The following is an 18,589-nucleotide window of genomic DNA, read 5'->3' on the forward strand; positions in this document are numbered from 1 at the left end:
AACTGGAGAGGATCTGCAAGGTAGAATGGCAGAGGATCCCCAAATCGAGGTGTGAAAACCGTTTGGCATCTTTCCTAAGAAGACTCATGGCTGTACTAGTTCAAAAGGGTGCTTCTACTCTATACTGAGCAAAGGGTCTGAATACTTATGACCATGTGATATTTCAGTTTTTCTTTTTTAATACATTTGAAAAAATTTCTATATTTCTGCTTTTTTCAGTCAAGAAGGGGTGCAGAGTATACATTAATGAGAAAAAAATGAACTTTTTTGAATTTTCCAAATGGCTGCAGTGAAACAAAGAGTGAAAAATGTAAAGGGGTCTGAATACTTTCCGTACCCACTGTATATGCACGCTCAGCTCGCAAAGACTCCTTACTGAACAAAAAGCATGTTCAAGCATATTTAAAGTGTGCTCAACAACATTTAAACAAGCCTGTGAAAAACAGGGAGAATATAGTCTGGTAACAGAATTTGATTAGCGAAAGGGTGTCAAACTAGATTTCCAAGAAAAAACTCTATTAAAATATCTTTATTAGGTAGTTACTAGTGATGAGTGAGTATGCTCGTTGTTCGGGTTTTCCCGAGCATGCTCGGGTGATCTCCGATTATTTGGAAGTGCTTGGAGATTTAGTTTCTATTGCCGCAGCTGCATGAATTACGGCTACTTGACAGCCTGAATACATGTGGGAATTCCCTAACAAACAGCCAATCCCTACATGTATTCAGGCTGTCAAGTAGCCGCAAATCATGCAGCTGTGGCGACAGAAACTAAATCTCTGAGCACTTCCAAATACTCGGAGACCACCCGAGCATACTCGCTCATCACTAGTAACTACTAAAATTTGTCCAATCAGAACCAAAGCAACATTTGTAAATGAAGTGCATATACAAAAAGTGAACCAGTGCAAATATCTATGCAAAATATTTTTTGGACTATAAGACGCACTTTTCCTCCATAAAAATTGTGGGGAAAATGGGGGTGTGCGTGTTCTAGTCCAGGGGTTGTGGTGGTGGAGCGGGAGGGGTCCCTTCCTCAGGAAGCCAGTGACGACAGAAGAGGTGTATTGGTGTGGACCAGGTGTCGGCGGTGAGGCAGAGTTGATGCTGAGGGCCCAGCATCGGGGGTGAGGCAGAGCAGACGCCATCGCAGCTGCCATTTTTCCGAAGCTGTGGTCGCCGGAGGCAGTTCCTGCGCAGACTGGGATCTAGGCCTGGCCTAGATCTTAATTTGCACAAGTTCCACCACTGGTGGGCATTTTCCTGAAGCCCATGTCCGTTTTTTTGGCTTGTAATTTATACCGAGGTACAGAGGTTTTGTGAGTCATGTCCAGAGTGTAACACCCACCACAAACTCACCCTCTGCCCATTATAGAGATGCCTTTTGAGCTAATTGAAAAAGATCTAGTGGGTCCAATAGTAAAATCTACCCGTTGTCACCAACACATATTGGTGGTCGTTGATTATGTCATCCATTACCCATAGGCAATTCCACTTCGCAACATTACAGATGTTCTGCCTCCTTGGACTACCTAAGGAGATCCTTACTATTCAGGGGACTCCTTTAATGCGCATCGTGCGCAAGTAGAAACGCATGCGTTTGAGTTTTTTATGCGCATTTGTTCTCTAGGTGTTAAACTAGTGTCTACACATGTTTAGTTGTAAAACGCATGCGTACGCAAATGCAGGCGTACGCACGTCCATGCGCACGCCTGCGTTCCCATAGACTAATGCGTTGTTTTGACGCATTCTGTGCGCAAGTGCACGCATGCATTTTTTAAACATAGGTACACATGACACAGGCAAACGATGCGCTGCGCAAAAAAACGCTAATGTGAAACCAGCCTAAGCTGCTCCGGAATTTAACAAATTGTGCACATCAGTGTACCATCTGTAGACAGATGGATTAATTGAAAGGTTTAACAAAACTCTTCAGGCCATTCTAAAAAAAAGTTGTCTCTAAGAATGGGATGGATTCGGACATGTTATTGCCTTGTTTAATGTTTGCCATCCTCGAGGTACCGCAGACTTCAACAGGATTCTCACCCTTTGAGTTATTGTATGGCAGGCATCCTAGGGGGCTGCTGGATGTAGCAAAAGAGATGTGGGAACAGGAGCCTACTCTGCATAAAAGCATAATGTAGCATGTGGCAAATATACCGTAGTGGACTGCAGCGTTCATGCCGTGGAAAATCCTGAGCAGGAAGACGTTCAGGAAATTGAGTACCCAGCTGTCATTGTGGAGCCAGTTCCCAGTGCCATCCTGGAGGAAGGGTACGCTGCTCAGGTCCTGGTGTATGATGACGAGACCTTCATGATGCAAGATGTAGCAGAAGAACAGGAGGTAGAGACTGAGACCGTGGAGATAGGTTGGTGCCACCTGCTTTTCCTGGACTGTTATAGTTATTTATGTCACATAGTACTTGGAAATTAACTTTAGCAGTGATTTTAGATGCACTATATATTTTGCATTTTATTAACTTTTAGACCATAGAAAGCAAGGAAAATATAGTCAACGTTAATTAGGAAATACTGTAGATTTTCCTGGTGGGCAGGAATAGTGGAACATATAAAGGGTCATTCCCATTATCTTAATTTGGTCTGGTTAGGTAATAGTTGTAAAAAGATGCAACTTTATGAATTGCCTCTTTGTTACCTTTTCCTTCATTATTTGGCCTTTTAGATTTTATTCTTTACAGTTCACGGGCAAACTGACTGACTACTGTTGTGGGTCTAGGGGTATCCTCCAGCCTTATAGATTGCAGTAGAACGGCTTTTTGGGTCTGCGCAGTAGCCAAGGAGTAGTGCTATAGTGTTGCTGACAGTTCAGCTCCAAGGGGCATTGTGGCAACCACGCTCTGGTTGTCACGATAAGGCTGCGTTATAGCTGCATCGGGAGCACACATGTTCAGGCCACCAACGATGTTGCGTTGCTGGCTTGAACATATATAGGAGTGCCCACTTCTCAAACATAGAGCGTTTCACTTAAATATGAGTGCCCATTTTTCAAGCATGTGTTAGGCTGAACACAAAGACCATTTTAATGCATTCATTTTTGGGTTTAGAGTAGTTAAGAGTTAATCCTTGGTGGTCTAAGGTGCTGGATGAGTGTTAACAAGGTATTCCTTGTTGTGCTAATGTATTAAATGAGTTAACGCTGCCATACTTGGTGGCCTAGGGTAGTAAAGCAGCTTAAAGGGGTTGTACACGTTCAGGAAAATAGGCCCTAAGCTGCGGAAAATAACAAACTCAACAGGTTCTCGCCCTCTCTGGGTTCAGCCTCTCCTTCCCATCACTGCTCCGGTCTCAGTGCTTTGGCTGTAGCAGTGACATAATGAGCACACATCACTGCTCTAACCAATGAGTGAGCTCAGAGATGTGTGTCTCCCGCCTTGGCACAGTGGCTGAGCTTAGTGGTTAGCTACAGTGGTAATGCTGGTAGTCTGGTCTAGAGGAAGGGTTAAAGGGAATCTGTCATCAGTAGGATCAACCCTCCCAAGCCATCTATATGGACATGCTAGTCATGGAAAGTTATGTAGAACTTTACCTTGATATCTGAAGTTCGTTGACTTATTTCACAGAAATCCACATTTTTCTTATAAGAATATGAGCTGTTCAGGGCTATGGCCTGAACACTGATCTCCATGACAATCTGCCTCCAGTGATTATTTTATATGAAGGGGCAATATCCATGTGATGTGTAATAGGCGTGCTCTGCTCTCACTGCAGAGCTTTGTGTGATTATAAGGGTGCAGTCTGACTGCTGTGTTGCTCGCAAGAGGATCGCATCGCAGTCCTGGGACTGGTGGACGGCTTTCCTGACCTGAGCATGCCACCATGTATTTCTATGCAGCTGTCATGCTCGGGTCCGGAGAGCTGACGGCCAGTCCAAGGATTGCGATGCGATCCTCGCTCGAGTGGTTTGTCAGTCTGACTGCACCTTTACTGACACATCTTCGGGTTCCTCTCAGTGCTTCAGGTTCCATTTCACAGGTAACCAGTGCTGAGCAGTGAGAGCTACAGAAAATGAGTTTGTAAGGAGACAAAGTTCAGTTCTACCGTTCTGTGTTAGTTATATGTCTCACACTGGTAGTGCCCACTTTTACTTAAAATAAACTTTGGTGGCAGATTCTCATACAGATTTGTACCCACCCATAGATCTTAACAACTCATTTACTTATTAAGAAATTTTGGATTTCTTGGATATGGAATAAGATATTGGATCGGAGGTATCAAGGTGTCATTTATTACAACTTTCGTGTCCACAGAGATGGGTTAGGAGGTTTGATCTTACTAACATGTTCCCTCTATAGAGGTTTTTTAATTCTAAAATGGTAAAAATTGTAACGTGCTTGCAAACACAAATACGGTAACTATCTCTTTTTAGAAATCCTTTTTCTCAAGTATAGCAGAATTTTTAGTTCTGTAGGGTACAGTTCAATTCCTAGGTAATCGATCATTGCTGCAGTCTCAGATTGGTTAGTTAGATGAGGAGTGATGTGCCGCTAGCAGGCTCTATTGTGTGCTTGTGCCGCTCGGAAGATACCTGGATATGACCACCCTCAATTCCCCTACGCTTCTCCAGTGCTAATGCACACAAATTGAGAATTTATATATGTATGTATGTACAGTACAGACCAAAAGTTTGGGCACACCTTGTCATTCAAAGAGTTTTCTTTATTTTCATGACTATGAAAATTGTAGATTCACTCTGAAGGCATCAAAACTATGATTAACACATGTGGAATTATATAATTAACAAAAAAGTGTGAAACAACTGAAAATATGTATTATATTCTAGGTTCTTCAGGGTGGCCACCTTTTGCTTTGATTGCTGCTTTGCACACTCTGGGCATTCTCTTGATGAGCTTAAAGAGGTAGTCACCGGAAATGGTCTTCCAACAGTCTTGAAGGAGTTCCCAGAGATGCTTAGCACTTGTTTTCCCTTTTGCCTTCACTCTGTGGTCCAGCTCACCCCAAACCATCTCGATTCGGTTCAGGTCTTTTGACTGTGGAGGCCAGGTCATCTGGCGTAGCACCCCATCACTCTCCTTCTTGGTCAAATATCTCTTGGATCTAATCCTTATAAACAGGGGGGAAATGGTTGAGGAGGTAAAAGTGGCTGGGACCCTAAGAGGTAGCGACCATGCTATTTTAGAATTTTGGATAACTAGAGGCGGAAGACCTGTGAAGACTCAGACGTCAAGGTTAGATTTCAGAAAGGCAGATTTTAAGGGATTCAGAAAGAGAATTGGAGGGATCCAATGGCTGGATATCCTTAAAGACAAAAATGTCCAGGAAGGATGGGAAATCTTGAAAAATGAAATTCTCAAAGCACAGTTGTTAACAATTCCGAAAAGAGGGAAGAATAGGAAGCATTTAAGGAAACCAGGATGGATGAACACAGAACTTAAGCACAGGCTAAAAAGGAAGAAAAAAATGTTTATAAAATGGAAAGAGGGAGGCATATCTAAAGAAGAATATAATGCTGTCTGCAGAACCTGCTGGGCACAAATCAGATTATCTAAAGCTGAAAATGAATTGAGGCTTGCAAGAGATGTCAAAAGCAATAATAAAGGATTTTGGGGATATGTCAAAAGTAAAAGAAAAGTCAAAGATGCTATTGGATTTTTACAGGATGAAAATTATGAAATGGTAAGACAGGATGTTGAGAAGGCTGAACTTTTAAATTCCTATTTTGCATCTGTTTTCTCTCAGAAAGGAAATGTAACATCAACTGTTATTCACTGTCCTATTAAGGGAATAGAAGAATCCAGGATATCTATAAACAGAAAGATAGTGAGGAAACACTTAGCTAACCTAAATGAATTCAAGTCTCCAGGTCCAGATGAATTACACCCCAGAGTACTGAAGGAGATAGCAGAAGAAATTTTTGAACCCCTCTCCATAATCTTTGAAAATTCTTGGAGAACAGGAGAAGTGCCAGAAGACTGGCACTCTACTCCTCTACTCCTCTTTGGTCAGGCCTCATCTGGAATATTGTGTCCAATTTTGGGCACCACATTTTAAAAAAGACATCAACAAACTGGAGCAAGTTCAGAAAAGAGCGACCAGAATGGTGACCGGTCTGCAAACCCTGTCTTATGAGGAAAGGTTGCAGGATTTGGGAATGTTTAGTTTGCAAAAGAGAAGACTGAGAGGAGACTTAATAGCTGTCTACAAATATCTAAAGGGCTGTCACATTGTAGAAGGATCAACTTTATTCTCATTTGCACAAGGAAAGACTAGAAGCAATGGGATGAAGCTGAATGGGAGGAGACACAGATTAGATATTAGAAAAAACTTTTTGACAGTTAGCGTGATCAATGAGTGGAACAGGCTGCCACGAGACGTGGTGAGTTCTCCTTCAATGGAAGTCTTCAAACAGAGGCTGGACAGACATCTAACTGGGATGATTTAGCGAATCCTGCTTTGAGCAGGGGGTTGGACCAGATGGCCCAGGAGGTCCCTTCCAACTCTACGATTCTATGATTCTATGATTCTATGCCTATAGTGAAAGAACTTCTAGTGGATGCCTAGGCAGCACAGAGCAGAGTGTATAATGGAAAGCTCATGGTCAGATCCTTAAAAGATTAGGTTATTAGTCTTGGTGCCCACAAGCAAACGTAAGCTTATAGCCAAGAGGCAAGGGTCATATCAAGTCTGGGAAAAGGTTGGGGAGGTGAATTACAGAGAATGCCAGCCTGGGAAGAGAAAACTGAACAACCGTATCATGTAATCATATGCTAGAAACAGGAAAGGACCAGGAATGTATGATTACTGGTGCAAATGCGGTCATATCGTCTGGGAACCATCCGAGAAGCTCTCTAAACAGCAGCAATGGGGGGCCCGGAAATTAGTTCAGCAGAATACGGACGTATTCTCGGAAATGACCGGCCATGCATTAGTGATTCAACATGACATTGCCACGGATCCTCAAGTAAGGGTACGAATTAAACCATACTGTGTGCCAGAGGCCCGGAGGCAAGCCATCGCAGCTGAGGTAAAAGAAATGCTCCAGCTAGGAGATATTGTGGAGTCCAGGAGTGAATGGGCTGGCCCCATTGGACTGATTCCGAAGTCAGACAGATCATTATGATTTTGTTACGACTTTTGAAATTTGAATGAAGTGTAAAAATTTTACCTTAATCCAATGCCCCGGCTGGAAAAGCTGATTGAGAAACTGGGGCATGCAAAGTTCTTCACGACGCTCGATCTTACCAAGGGTTATTGGCAGGTGCCTCTGTCAGCCAAGATTAAGACTGACTTCGTGATCCCAGAAGGTCTTTATCACTATGTCGTCTTGCCTTTTGGGTTACATGGGGCCCCGGCCATGTTTCAGAGGCTGATGGGCATAGTGTTAGAGCTCCATCAGAAGTATGCATCAGCGTATTTGGATGATGTTATCATCTTTAGTACTGACTTTCATAGCATCTTGTCCCAGTTGTGAATTTGCACAGAACTGTTTGCTTGACAGCGAACCAAAAAAATGTCAATCGGTCTCATGGATGCCCGGTACTTGATTGTTCGTGGCGTTATTGATAAACAAGATCAAGGCCATTCCTTGGCATAATTGGGTATTACCGACGGTTTATACCTAATTTTGCTGAGAGGTCGGCACCTCTGTCCAATCTCTTAAAGGGGAAGAAGTCGGTCATCGTCATCGTCCATTGGAACCAACAGGCGGTGGACGCGTTCCAATCTATGAAGTTGGCGTTGTGCAGGCAGTCTGTCCTCACATGCCCCATCTTCAAGAATGGCTTTATCGTACAAATGGATGCCTTGGAGGTAGGCCTAGGGACAGTTCTTTCACAGGAGGTGAACGGAGAAGAACATCTGGTCACCTACTTGAGTAGGAAACTTACCCTGGCCGAAAAGAATTATAGCGTGGTAGAGAAGGAGTGCTTGTCCATTAAGTGGGCCTTGGAGCCCCTACCTTATTATTTGCTCGGGCGACAGTTTTGCTTGGTAACAGACCATTCAACCTTGGGCTGGATGAGAAACACCAAGGAGAGGAATGATAGAGTTACCAGATGGTTCCTGTCACTGCAAAATTTTAGCTTCACAGTGGAATATTGTGTGGGAAAGGCGCAAGGAAATGCCTTGTCATGGACACCCTGTATGGTGACAGATGTTCAACCCCACAAATTTGAACAGGGGAGGGGGATATGTGAGGCAGTGAGGAGAATAATTTACAAAGTCCGATATGTATCCCCTAGGATGCGCATAGAGACATATTAAACCCGCTGGAGTGCATTGTGATTACAGCAACACCTGTTTACAATTCACTATAAAAGAGTTTGGATTTGATCGAACTATTTGACCAAGTCAGTTTGTAGGAAAACCTTACATGGACTTTTATTTTTTAAGCGATTTTTGCAGGTTTGGTAGTGGGGCGAATCTCTCCCTCCAGTCTGGGTTTTGGGAGTGGCTCTATGTCCATGATTCCCATTTAAACTCTGTGCTGATTTGAGTGTGTCAGTGGTTTGTTTGCAAGCTGCAGAGCAGGAGCTCGATGCAATCCAGGACTGTGTGAGGTTAAACACAGAGCCAAGGACAACACAGCTTCTGACGCACCCATGGGTTATACGGTGGTGCTATCACCAACGGCAACAGAGTGCCATATGGACTGTATTTGGATGACCTAGCTGCGATCTGGACGATAAAGCTGCCTTTAACCCCTTTACTACCAAGGGTGGTTTGCACGTTAACTCCCGGGCCAATTTTTACAATTCTGACCACTGTCCCTTTATGAGGTAATAACTCAGGAAGGCTTCAATGGATCTAGGCGATTCTGAGAGTTTTCTCGTGACATATTTTACTTCACTTAAGTGGTAAAATTTCTTCGCTATAACTTGCGTTTATGTATGAAAAAAACGGAAATATGGCAAAAATTTTGCAATTTTCAAACTTTGAATTTTTATGCCCTTAAACCAGAGAGTTATGTGACACAAAATAGTTAATGAATAACATTTCCCACATGTCTACTTTACATCAGCACAATTTTTGAAACACATTTTTTTTTATTGTTAGGAAGTTATAAGGGTTAAAAGTTGACCAGCGATTTCTCATTTTTACAACACCATTTTATTTTTAGGGACCACATCACATTTGAAGTCACTTTGAGTGGTCTATATGATAGAAAATACCCAAAAATGACACCATTCTAAAAACAGCACCCCTCAAGGTGCTCAAAACCACATTCAAGAAGTTTATTAACCCTTCAGGTGCTTCACAGGAATTTTTTGAATGCTTAAAAAAAATGAACATTTAACTTTTTTCCACAAAAAAAATTACTTCAGGTTCAATTTTTTATTTTACCAAGGGTAACAGGAGAAAATAGACTGGACAAGTTATTGTGCAATTTGTCCTGAGTACGCTGATACCTGATATGTGGGGGGAACCACTGTTTGGGCGCATGGCAGAGCTCAGAAGGGAAGGAGCGCCATTTGACTTTTTTGGCTGGAATTGAGATCGGACGCCATCTCGTGTTTGGAGAGCCCCTGATGTGCCAAAACAGTGGAAACCCCCCAATTCTAACTCCAACCCTAACCCCAACACACCCCTAGCCCTAACCTGAGCCCTATCCCTAATGGGAAAATGAAAATAAATACACTTATTTTTTTATTATTATTTTTCCCTAACTAAGGGGGTGATAAAGGGGGGTTTGATTTACTATTTATGGCGGTTTTTTATGTTTGGCAGCTGTCAAACGCAAAAAGACGCTTTTTATTGTAAAAATAGTTTATGCATCACCTCACTTTGAGAGCTATAATTTTTCCATATTTTGACCCACCGAGTCATGTGAGGTCTTATTTTTTGCGGGACGAGTTGACGTTTTTATTGGTACCATTTTCGGGCACGTGACATTTTTTGATCGCTTTTTATTCCGATTTTTTTCGGATGCAGAATGAACAAAAGCCAGCATTTAATGAATTTCTTTTTTATTTTTTCGCTGATGATGCTGTGTCACGGCTCGTTTTTTGCGGGACAAGATGACATTTTCAGCGGTACCATGGTTATTTATAGCCGTCTTTTTGATCGCGCGTTATTGCACTTTTTGTTCGGCGGTATGATGATAAAGCATTGTTTTTTGCTTCGTTTTTTATTTTTTAAGGGGTTCAATAAAGGGGTTAACTAGTGGGACAGTTTTATAGGACAGGTCGTTACGGACGTGGCAATGCCAACTATGTGTACTTTTATTGTTTTGTTTTTTTATTTTCGAAAAATGAATTTATTAGGGAATATTTTTTTTTTTAAAATTTATATAGTTTTTTTATTGTTTTTACACTTTTTTTACACTTTTTTTTTTTTTTCTTTTTTTTTTAACTTTATTACACTGTCCCAGGGGGGACATATCTGTCATGTGTCAGATCGCTGATCTGTCACATCACAGATCGCTGTGACAGATCAGCGATCTGACACAGGCGCTGCACAGACTTCCTCATGCCTGCGCTCAGCTGGCAGTGAGGAAGCCAGGGAAGGAGGCCCCCGCAGCAGCGCTGCACATCACGCTGCTCTGGGGGTGTCTGGAAAGCATGGAGGGGAACGCAAGGCCGGGCGCGTGGAAAGAAGACAGGAGGCCGTCGGAAGGTGAGAATAACTTTTTTAAATTTTTTTACATGCTAGAGGTCCGCGGCAGTGATTGGTCGCGGCTACAGGGCCGCGTTGCTGATTGGTCGCTGGCAGAGGGCCGCGATGCTGCTACACGGAAAGGGGGGTGAGGGGACCATGCATACCAGGAAAGGGTGGTGAGGGGACCATGCATACAAGGAAAGGGGGGGTGAGGGGACCATGCATACCAGGATTGGGGGGAGAGGGGACCATGCATACCAGGATTGGGGGGTGAGGGGACCATGCATACCAGGACTGGGGGGTGAGGGGACCATGCATACCAGGATTGGGGGGTGAGGGGACCACATGCATACCAGGAAAGGGGGGTGAGGGGACCATGCATACCAGGAAAGGTGGGGTGAGGGGACCATGCATACCAGGATTGGGGGGTGAGGGGACCATGCATACCAGGATTGGGGGGTGAGGGGACCATGCATACCAGGATTGGGGGGTGAGAGGACCATGCATATCAGGAAAGGAGCGTGAGGGGACCATGCATACCAGGATTGGGGGGTGAGGGGACCATGCATAGCAGGAAAGGGGGGTGAGGGGACCATGCATAGCAGGAAAGGGGGGTGAGGGGACCATGCATACCAGGATTGGGGGGTGAGAGGACCATGCATACCAGGAAAAGGGGGTGATGGTGAGCATACATACCAGGATTGGGGTGTGAGAGGACCATGCATAACAGCAAAGGGGGGTGAGGGGACCATGCATACCAAGAAAGTGGGGTGAGGGGACCATGCATACCAGGATAGGAGGGTGAGGGGACCATGCATACCAGGATTGGGGGGTGAGGGTGAGAGGACCATGCATACCAGGACTGGTGAGTGAGGGGACCATGCATACCCCGAAAGGGGGGTAAGAGGACCATGCATACCAGGATTGGGGGTGAGGGGACCATGTATATCAGGAAAGGGGGGTGAGGGGACCATGCATCCCAGGATAGGGGGTGAGGAGACCATGCATACCAGGAAAGGGGGGTGAGGGGACCATGCATACCAGGATAGGGGGTGAGGGGACCATGCATACCAGGATTGGGGAGTGAGGGGACCATGCATACCAGGAAAGGGGGTTGACGGTGAGCATACATACCAGGATTGGGGTGAGAGGACCTTGCATACCAGGACTGGTGGGTGAGGGGACCATGCATACCCCAAAAGGGGGGTAAGAGGACCATGCATACCAGGATTGGGGGTTAGGGGACCATGCATACCAAGAAAGGGGGGTGAGGGGACCATGCATACCAGGATGGGGGGGTGAGGGGACCATGCATACCAGAACAGGGGGGTGAGGAGACCATGCATACCAGGATTGGGGTGTGAGGGGACCATGCATACCCCGAAAGGGGGGTAAGAGGACCATGCATACCAGGAAAGAGGTGTGAGAGGACCATGCATACCGGGATGGGGGGGTGAGAGGACCATGCATTCCTGGATTGGGGGGTGAGGGGACCATGCATACCCCGAAAGGGGAGTAAGAGGGCTATGCATACCAGGAAAGAGAGGTGAGAGGACCATGCATACCAGGATTGGGGGGTGAGGACCATGCATTCCAGGATTGGGGGGTCAGGGGACCATGCATTCCAGGATAGGGGGTTGAGGGGTAGCATGCATATCAGGATTGGGGGTGAGAGAACCATGCATATCAGGATTGGGGGTGAGAGAACCATACATATCAGGATTGAGGGGGGCATTATTGCATTATTATTATTATTATTATTATTATTATTATTATTATTATATCTTCAAAAATGTACTGCATACATATTCTAGAATACCCGATGCGTTAGAATCGGGCCACCATCTAGTTACCTAATAAAGGTTGTATTTTAATAGGGTTTTTTGTCTTGTAAATCGAGAAAATAGTTTGCTCAGCTGAGGCCAAATTAGAAATGTTTGGATACCATAATAAACATGTTTAGAGGCCAAACGGCACTACATAGCACCCCAAAAACCACATGCAAACAGTGTAATTTGGAACATCATGATGTATGGCTGTTTTTCAGCATACAGCACTCGCAAACTTAATATAATTGAAGGAAGAATAAATGGACAAATGTACAGAGACATTCTTGATAAAAATCTGCTGCCATCTCCCAGGAGGATGAAGATGAAATGAGGGTGGACATTTCAGCAAGACAATAATCTTAGACAGCCAAAGACACTCTCAATTAGTTTCAGAAAAAGAAAATAAAGCTGCTAGAATGGCCCAGCCAATCACTTCATCTGCATCCAACAGAAAACTTATGGAAGCAACTAAAGCTCAGAGTTCATAGAAGGAGCTTACGTAACCTTCAGGATTTGAAAAATGTTTATGTGGAAGAATGGGCCAGAATCCCACCTGAGCATGTATATGTCTAATTTCTCCATACAGGAGGCATCTGAAGCTGTCATCACCAACAAAGGCTTTTGTACATTGTATTAAATACAATTCAGTAAGCGTATTCATTACTTTTTCCCTGTATCATTTCTCTTTATTACACACAACTTAATTTATGGACTTTTATGGTTTGACTTCTTTGCCTGTGTGGATTCGGATGTCACAATCCATGTTTGGGATGTGGCAGATCTGGCTCACATATAACCTTTTTTTTTTTTCAAGCCTCTGGCTTAATGTTAGTTTTTGCCCCTGGTGGCCACTGGGGTTATTGCAACCTAGTTGCTGCTAATTGGTTTTGCCTCTGATGGCCGCTGGAGTTACTACATGTGTAAATTAGCCAACAGATGTTAACCTTCCCCTCCTTCCTATAAAAAGGTGTTAGGTGCTCTGAATCACTGTTGGTGATATTGTTCATTCCCCAACCAACCTTGGATTAGAGCAGTGGGAGCAGTGCTTTGCAGCTCATCCAGAGCTTTGGTGTATCAGCTGTTCAGGTGTAAGCTGTGTCCGGGTGCCAGGTCAGTGGAAGTGGTGGTTGGCGGGGTACAAAGGGCATACCGGTGCTTGTGGACAAAGGAGCAGGAGTCAGTCTGGTGGATGCTCGCTTTGTCCAGACTCTTGGCCTAAGGTGTAGGACGCTTGTCAATTCCCATCCAGGCCATTGACTCTTTCCCACTGAGCCAGGGGAGGTTAACCCAAGTCGTGGATAACATACCTCTGCGTATAGGACATCATGAGGAGTCCCTGTCATGCCACGTCTTGGAGGGAATGCCACTACCTATCGTGTTAGGCCTCCCTTGGTTAAAAAAACACAACCCAGTAATTGGAGGTCTAGGGAAATAGTCGGCTGGGATCAGTCGTGTGAGGGCTGCTGCCTGGGGACTACTGTCTCTGCCGTCTCTCTACAACCGTCCCCTTCCTCTCCAGTGGGGGCAGCAGAGATGCTGCCGGGGAGTAGGGGCAAGTCTCAACCCTCGCCATTAGCCAACCCTGAGAGGCGCAGGCCTTGTAGTAGGAGGGGTCGGAGGGTTGTGGTTCCCTCTGTGAATTGTGTGAGTGTGGTGACACGGGGACGCCTCTGTTGTCAGTTCCGTAAAGAGTTCACAGTCTTGTGGCAAACGAATGTGCGACAATAAACGTTCAGGTCCGGAAATGTGTGTGAGCGAGTATGTATGGGTGGCCACCAAAAACGTCCAGTGGAAGTGTGTTGCTGGGGTCTGGAGTTCTGAGGTGTTCGGGCCGTATCGGGTGTCGGCCATCCTCAGCCCGGGGACTTACCAGCTGGAGTTACCCCCAAACATGCCCATACACAACTCGTTCCCCAGGTCGGCACTCTGGAGACTTGTGGTGCCTCCGGAGCATACATTGCCACTTCCATCTGCCCACGTTTGCCATAACCCTGAGAGTCGGGTAGTTGCTGAGGTGAACTCACTGTAGGTGGTTTTCTGGTGAGGTGCGGTCTTGAGGGTCCAGAGGCCCCTCATTGAGGGGGGTACTGTCACAATCCATGTTTGGATTGTGGCAGATCTGGCTCACATATAACCTTTTTTTTCTTCAAGCCTCTGACTTAATGTTAGTTTTTTTCCCGGGTGGTCCCTGGGGTTATTGCAACCTAGTTTGTGATAATGGGTTTTGCCTCTGGTGGCCGCTGGGGTTACTACATGTGTAAATTAGCCTGCAGGTGTTAACCTTCCCCTCCTTCCTATAAAAAGGTGTCAGGTTCTCTGAATCCCTGTTGGTTATATTGTTCATTCCCCAACCAACCTTTGAGGAGGGAGGAGCTATTGGGAGCAGTGCTTTGCAGCTCATCCAGAGCTTGGTTTATCAGCTGTTCAGGTGGAAGCTGTGTCCGGGTGCCGTACTTTGTTGCCTCAGGAGTATTGGCAACAGAGAAAGCTAAGTTGTTTGTTTTTCCCTGTTTGTTGTTTTCCCTAATGTTATATTAGCACAACGGTGGGACCAGTGTCCGCACTAACCAGTTCCCTAGTAAGGGATAGCTGCAGGGCTAGTGAGGGATTCAGGTATCCTGGTCGGCGACAGGTGAAGAGCCTGTTTAGGGAACGTTAGGAGTGTTCAGGGACACTGCCTCAGGGGGGAGCAGGAGATCTCCACGTCCCCGTTCCCTATCGTAGGGCCCACAGTTGTAACTGTCTCCTGTGTTCCCTTGTTCGTCTTGTTTCAGTTACCGACCTGCGGGTCGCGTCACACAGGACAAGTCACTACGCAACATCGGATAGGTTGTTACTGACATCTGGTGAGAATTTCATGTCAATAGCACCCTTAGAAATATTTTTACTTGTAATCAATTTTCTATGATTAATGCTTATTTCACCAGCTGTATGTATATGTGTATATGTACAGTATGTGTGTGTGTCTATACAGTATATAATCATTTTTCTAAGGGCCCCATTTATAAAGTCTTTAATAGTAGTAGACAAATGAGTCTTTAAATAGCACAAGACCAGTTATTTAATATGTAAATTAAATACGGTTTTTACATAAAGCTAACCTTCATGTTGGTAGAAGGGATGCACTATGGAGCGGGGGGAAGGGGGTGACTTAAGGACCTTCCAAGCTCTTATCAGTTTCAGAAAAAAAATCCATTTGACTGTAATTAATTATTCCTATATATGTGTTTATTACTGAGGAACAGTAAAAAATACAGAATCAGAAGGCTTTGCTCACCTTAAAGGGACTCTTTCGACAAGTTTTTGATCACTCATCTAAGACTAGCATAATGTAGGGGTGTAGTCCCTGATTCAAGCCATGTATAACTTATCTGCTGCAGATCTACTAGTTCTCTGAAGGCTGAGCTCTTTGTGACCTCACCCACATCACTGATCTTTGGCTGTTTTCTGCCTATGCACAGTGTACAGTCAGTGGCTGGAGCTGGGATATAAAATATGGAGAACTATGTGGCATCAGGATTATTAGCCCTCTCTACTGATAAAACTGTGATTTTATCAAAACTACAATAAGTAGCCCAATAAGTGGCACATTTCTGGAATCAGGATCTGTGTCTTTACATTATGATACTTTGATTAGGTTGAAAAAACCTGGTGAAAAATATCTAACCTTTTATAAGCAATACCTATACACTTTAAGGCAACGATTGACCATTCAGTACTTTATACTGTAAAGCTTTATGTGTCGGTTGTAGCCCAATATCTACTTTATTCTTTATTTACTTGTACAGAAATTTTTCTTCACTGCAGTATAAACCAGAATATAGCTTTGTTTTTTTTAAATGGAATTGCATTTACTTAAAATTTCTTTTCTTTCAGGATTTCCCTTGTTGATTCAAATGTTAATATTGTTCCTTAAAGTATTTCTTTCCGGCTAGAATGATGAAGATCAAGACTAGGAATGCTACTGACTGTTCTGCAGTTTTTCTAAAGAAAATTACATTTCATTTCAGTACTGGGTGTGCAGTTACATGTCTATGTTATATATTTTGGAATTTTTTTATATTATTTAATATATCTGTATTTTAAATTATTGGGAAACTAAAGTATTTTTTGACGCTACTATAAAAATGGAACATTCTCTAAAGACTCTTTCCTAAAGTTATTAAGTGCCCTTCTTTTATATTCCTCCGCCGCAGCTTCCCTGGCCCTTTTCTTTCTTTGTTTCCCATCAACCTGGTCATAGCATTTCTGACTAATATTAGAGCAGTGGTTTCTCGTACTGTCAGTGCACAGTGTACACAGGGCTGTATGAGTGCCACAGCCTTTTGGAATTTGAGGAAGGGCCCTGTGATTTAGCAGAGAAGCGGCAGAAGCATTCAAGAGGAGGCTGCAAAGCAATTTTGCTAAATATTCCCTAGATATAATGTTTGTTTGTTTTTTCATTTCGAAAAGTTACTTTAACTTATTTAAAAATTATTTCTAATTTCTTGTATTTATTTATTTTTTTGTTTTATTTCTTTGTCCATTTTTGAAATCTTTATTCTAAAGGCTTTCTTTATATTGTTAAAGACATTGCTTAATGAATAAACGACTAAAATATTCACTCGCGTCATTTCTTTAAATATCATCGTTGAGCCACCATGTTTATTAATTGCATAAAGCGTTCCTACTTCTGAGCCACAAATGAATGGAATTGATGCTGTAATTACTGCTTTACTTTTTTGGGTCGAGTCGGATTTCATGAAACCCGACTTTCGCAAAAGTCGGGTCGAACGAAATCGGCCGATTTTTGTGAAAAGTTGAAGGCCGACTGAAACACGAAACCCAATGCAAGTCAATGGGGAAGCAAAGTCGGTAGGGAGTGGAGGCCAGGAAACACACCTACAGTGCCCTTTTGAATGCCAAAAACATCAAATCTTATTACTGAAGCTTTTCAACCTTAATTTACTTCATAATTCTAGTTACGCATTGAAAAATGTGGGTTATTTGGCTAAATTTGTGGGGGGTAGGGCTGGCTCCAGGTTTTCATGTGCCCTGGGCCAAAGAGCGACCCTTTAACACATACCACAACTCATGATGCTCCGATACGGCAGAGAAATAGCAGTATAGTACAATGAAAAATACTTCACTTTTTACATCTCATGACTGATATCCATTTTAAATTCTCCAATAGCTCCAAAAAACGGACAGTATCTTACTCCATACAGTATTATGGCCACCGCATAGTGCGCTATACAGAGTAATGAGGCCCATATATTTCACCATACAGAATCATTGGTCCCATATAATGTTTGAAACAGTATATGATGAGCTCCACATAATGCTACAGTATATGTTGGTCCCCATGGATGAAGCTGCACTGTCTTATGGGCCCAAATAATGCTCTAAATATAATGGGCCCCATTTCTAATGCTCTAGTGTATAATGGGCCCTGTAAATGCTGCTCCAGTGTCTGTTGTCCACCTTTGGAATGCTCCAGTGTATGGTGGGCCCCATATATCATTCTCCAGAGTATAGTGCTCCCCAAAAATTGCTGTCCCAACATTGAAAACAATTAAATAAGTCTCCTCAAATAAGTCTCCTCACTAGGGAATCCCTGTACTAGTCTTGGCGTACAGACGTGATGTCATTGCGCTCTCTGATCAGAATATCACTGTCAGGAAGCGCGGAAGACGTCATGGCGGTGGAGCAGGGAGAGGTAAGTATTTCAACTTTGCAAGTGCTGTGATTCAGAGCAAGCAGGGGGGGCCCACTCGTTGGCGACGGCACTGGCACAGGGCCCCTCATAGTACGGTGGTGTGTCTGACGGCGGGTGGGCCGGACCTGTACTTTCAGCTGCACCTTCCTTTTTGTCACCGTGTAAGGTGGTACAGTATATGGGAAGGGTAACCTGAATTTCATCTGGGTCACATTCAGGCTGTGTCGAGTGCGAGGGGAATGTAGTGGTCTGGGTCAGTGTACCAGCAGAATCATCTAGCAATGGCTGGGCCTCAGTGCACTTGTGGTGCCCCCAGGAGTACGGTCGCCACAGTGGCATTACCTACCTCCTAGGGAGTGTGATGTCATGCTTGGGAGCAACGAAGGATCTCTCTAGCAGTTAAACCAACACACAACACATTTCCCACTGTAGGCTAGCAGGGAGACCTCTGAACCTGACTGCTGAGGAGCTGCTGTATGTGGTCGGGAGG

General features: G+C 44.1%; 1 protein-coding gene across 7 annotated transcripts in view; it reads left to right on the forward strand.

Moving 5' to 3' along the window:
* FBXO15 (F-box protein 15) overlaps nt 1-17,002 on the forward strand; it is a 198,923-nt gene extending 181,921 nt beyond the window's left edge. For all 7 annotated transcript variants that reach the window (XM_073589998.1, XM_073590002.1, XM_073590000.1 and 4 more), the window contains one exon: nt 16,278-17,002. In XM_073589998.1, coding sequence (XP_073446099.1) covers nt 16,278-16,292 — 15 coding nt within the window. In that variant the 3' untranslated portion in view covers nt 16,293-17,002. The remainder of the gene's footprint in view (nt 1-16,277) is intronic.
* The last annotated feature ends 1,587 nt before the right edge of the window (nt 17,003-18,589 follow it).

Source organism: Dendrobates tinctorius, unplaced genomic scaffold (assembly GCF_039654945.1).
Source record: "Dendrobates tinctorius isolate UK_male_01 unplaced genomic scaffold, ASM3965494v1 ptg000115l, whole genome shotgun sequence".
NCBI classification, from domain to species: Eukaryota; Metazoa; Chordata; class Amphibia; order Anura; family Dendrobatidae; genus Dendrobates; species Dendrobates tinctorius.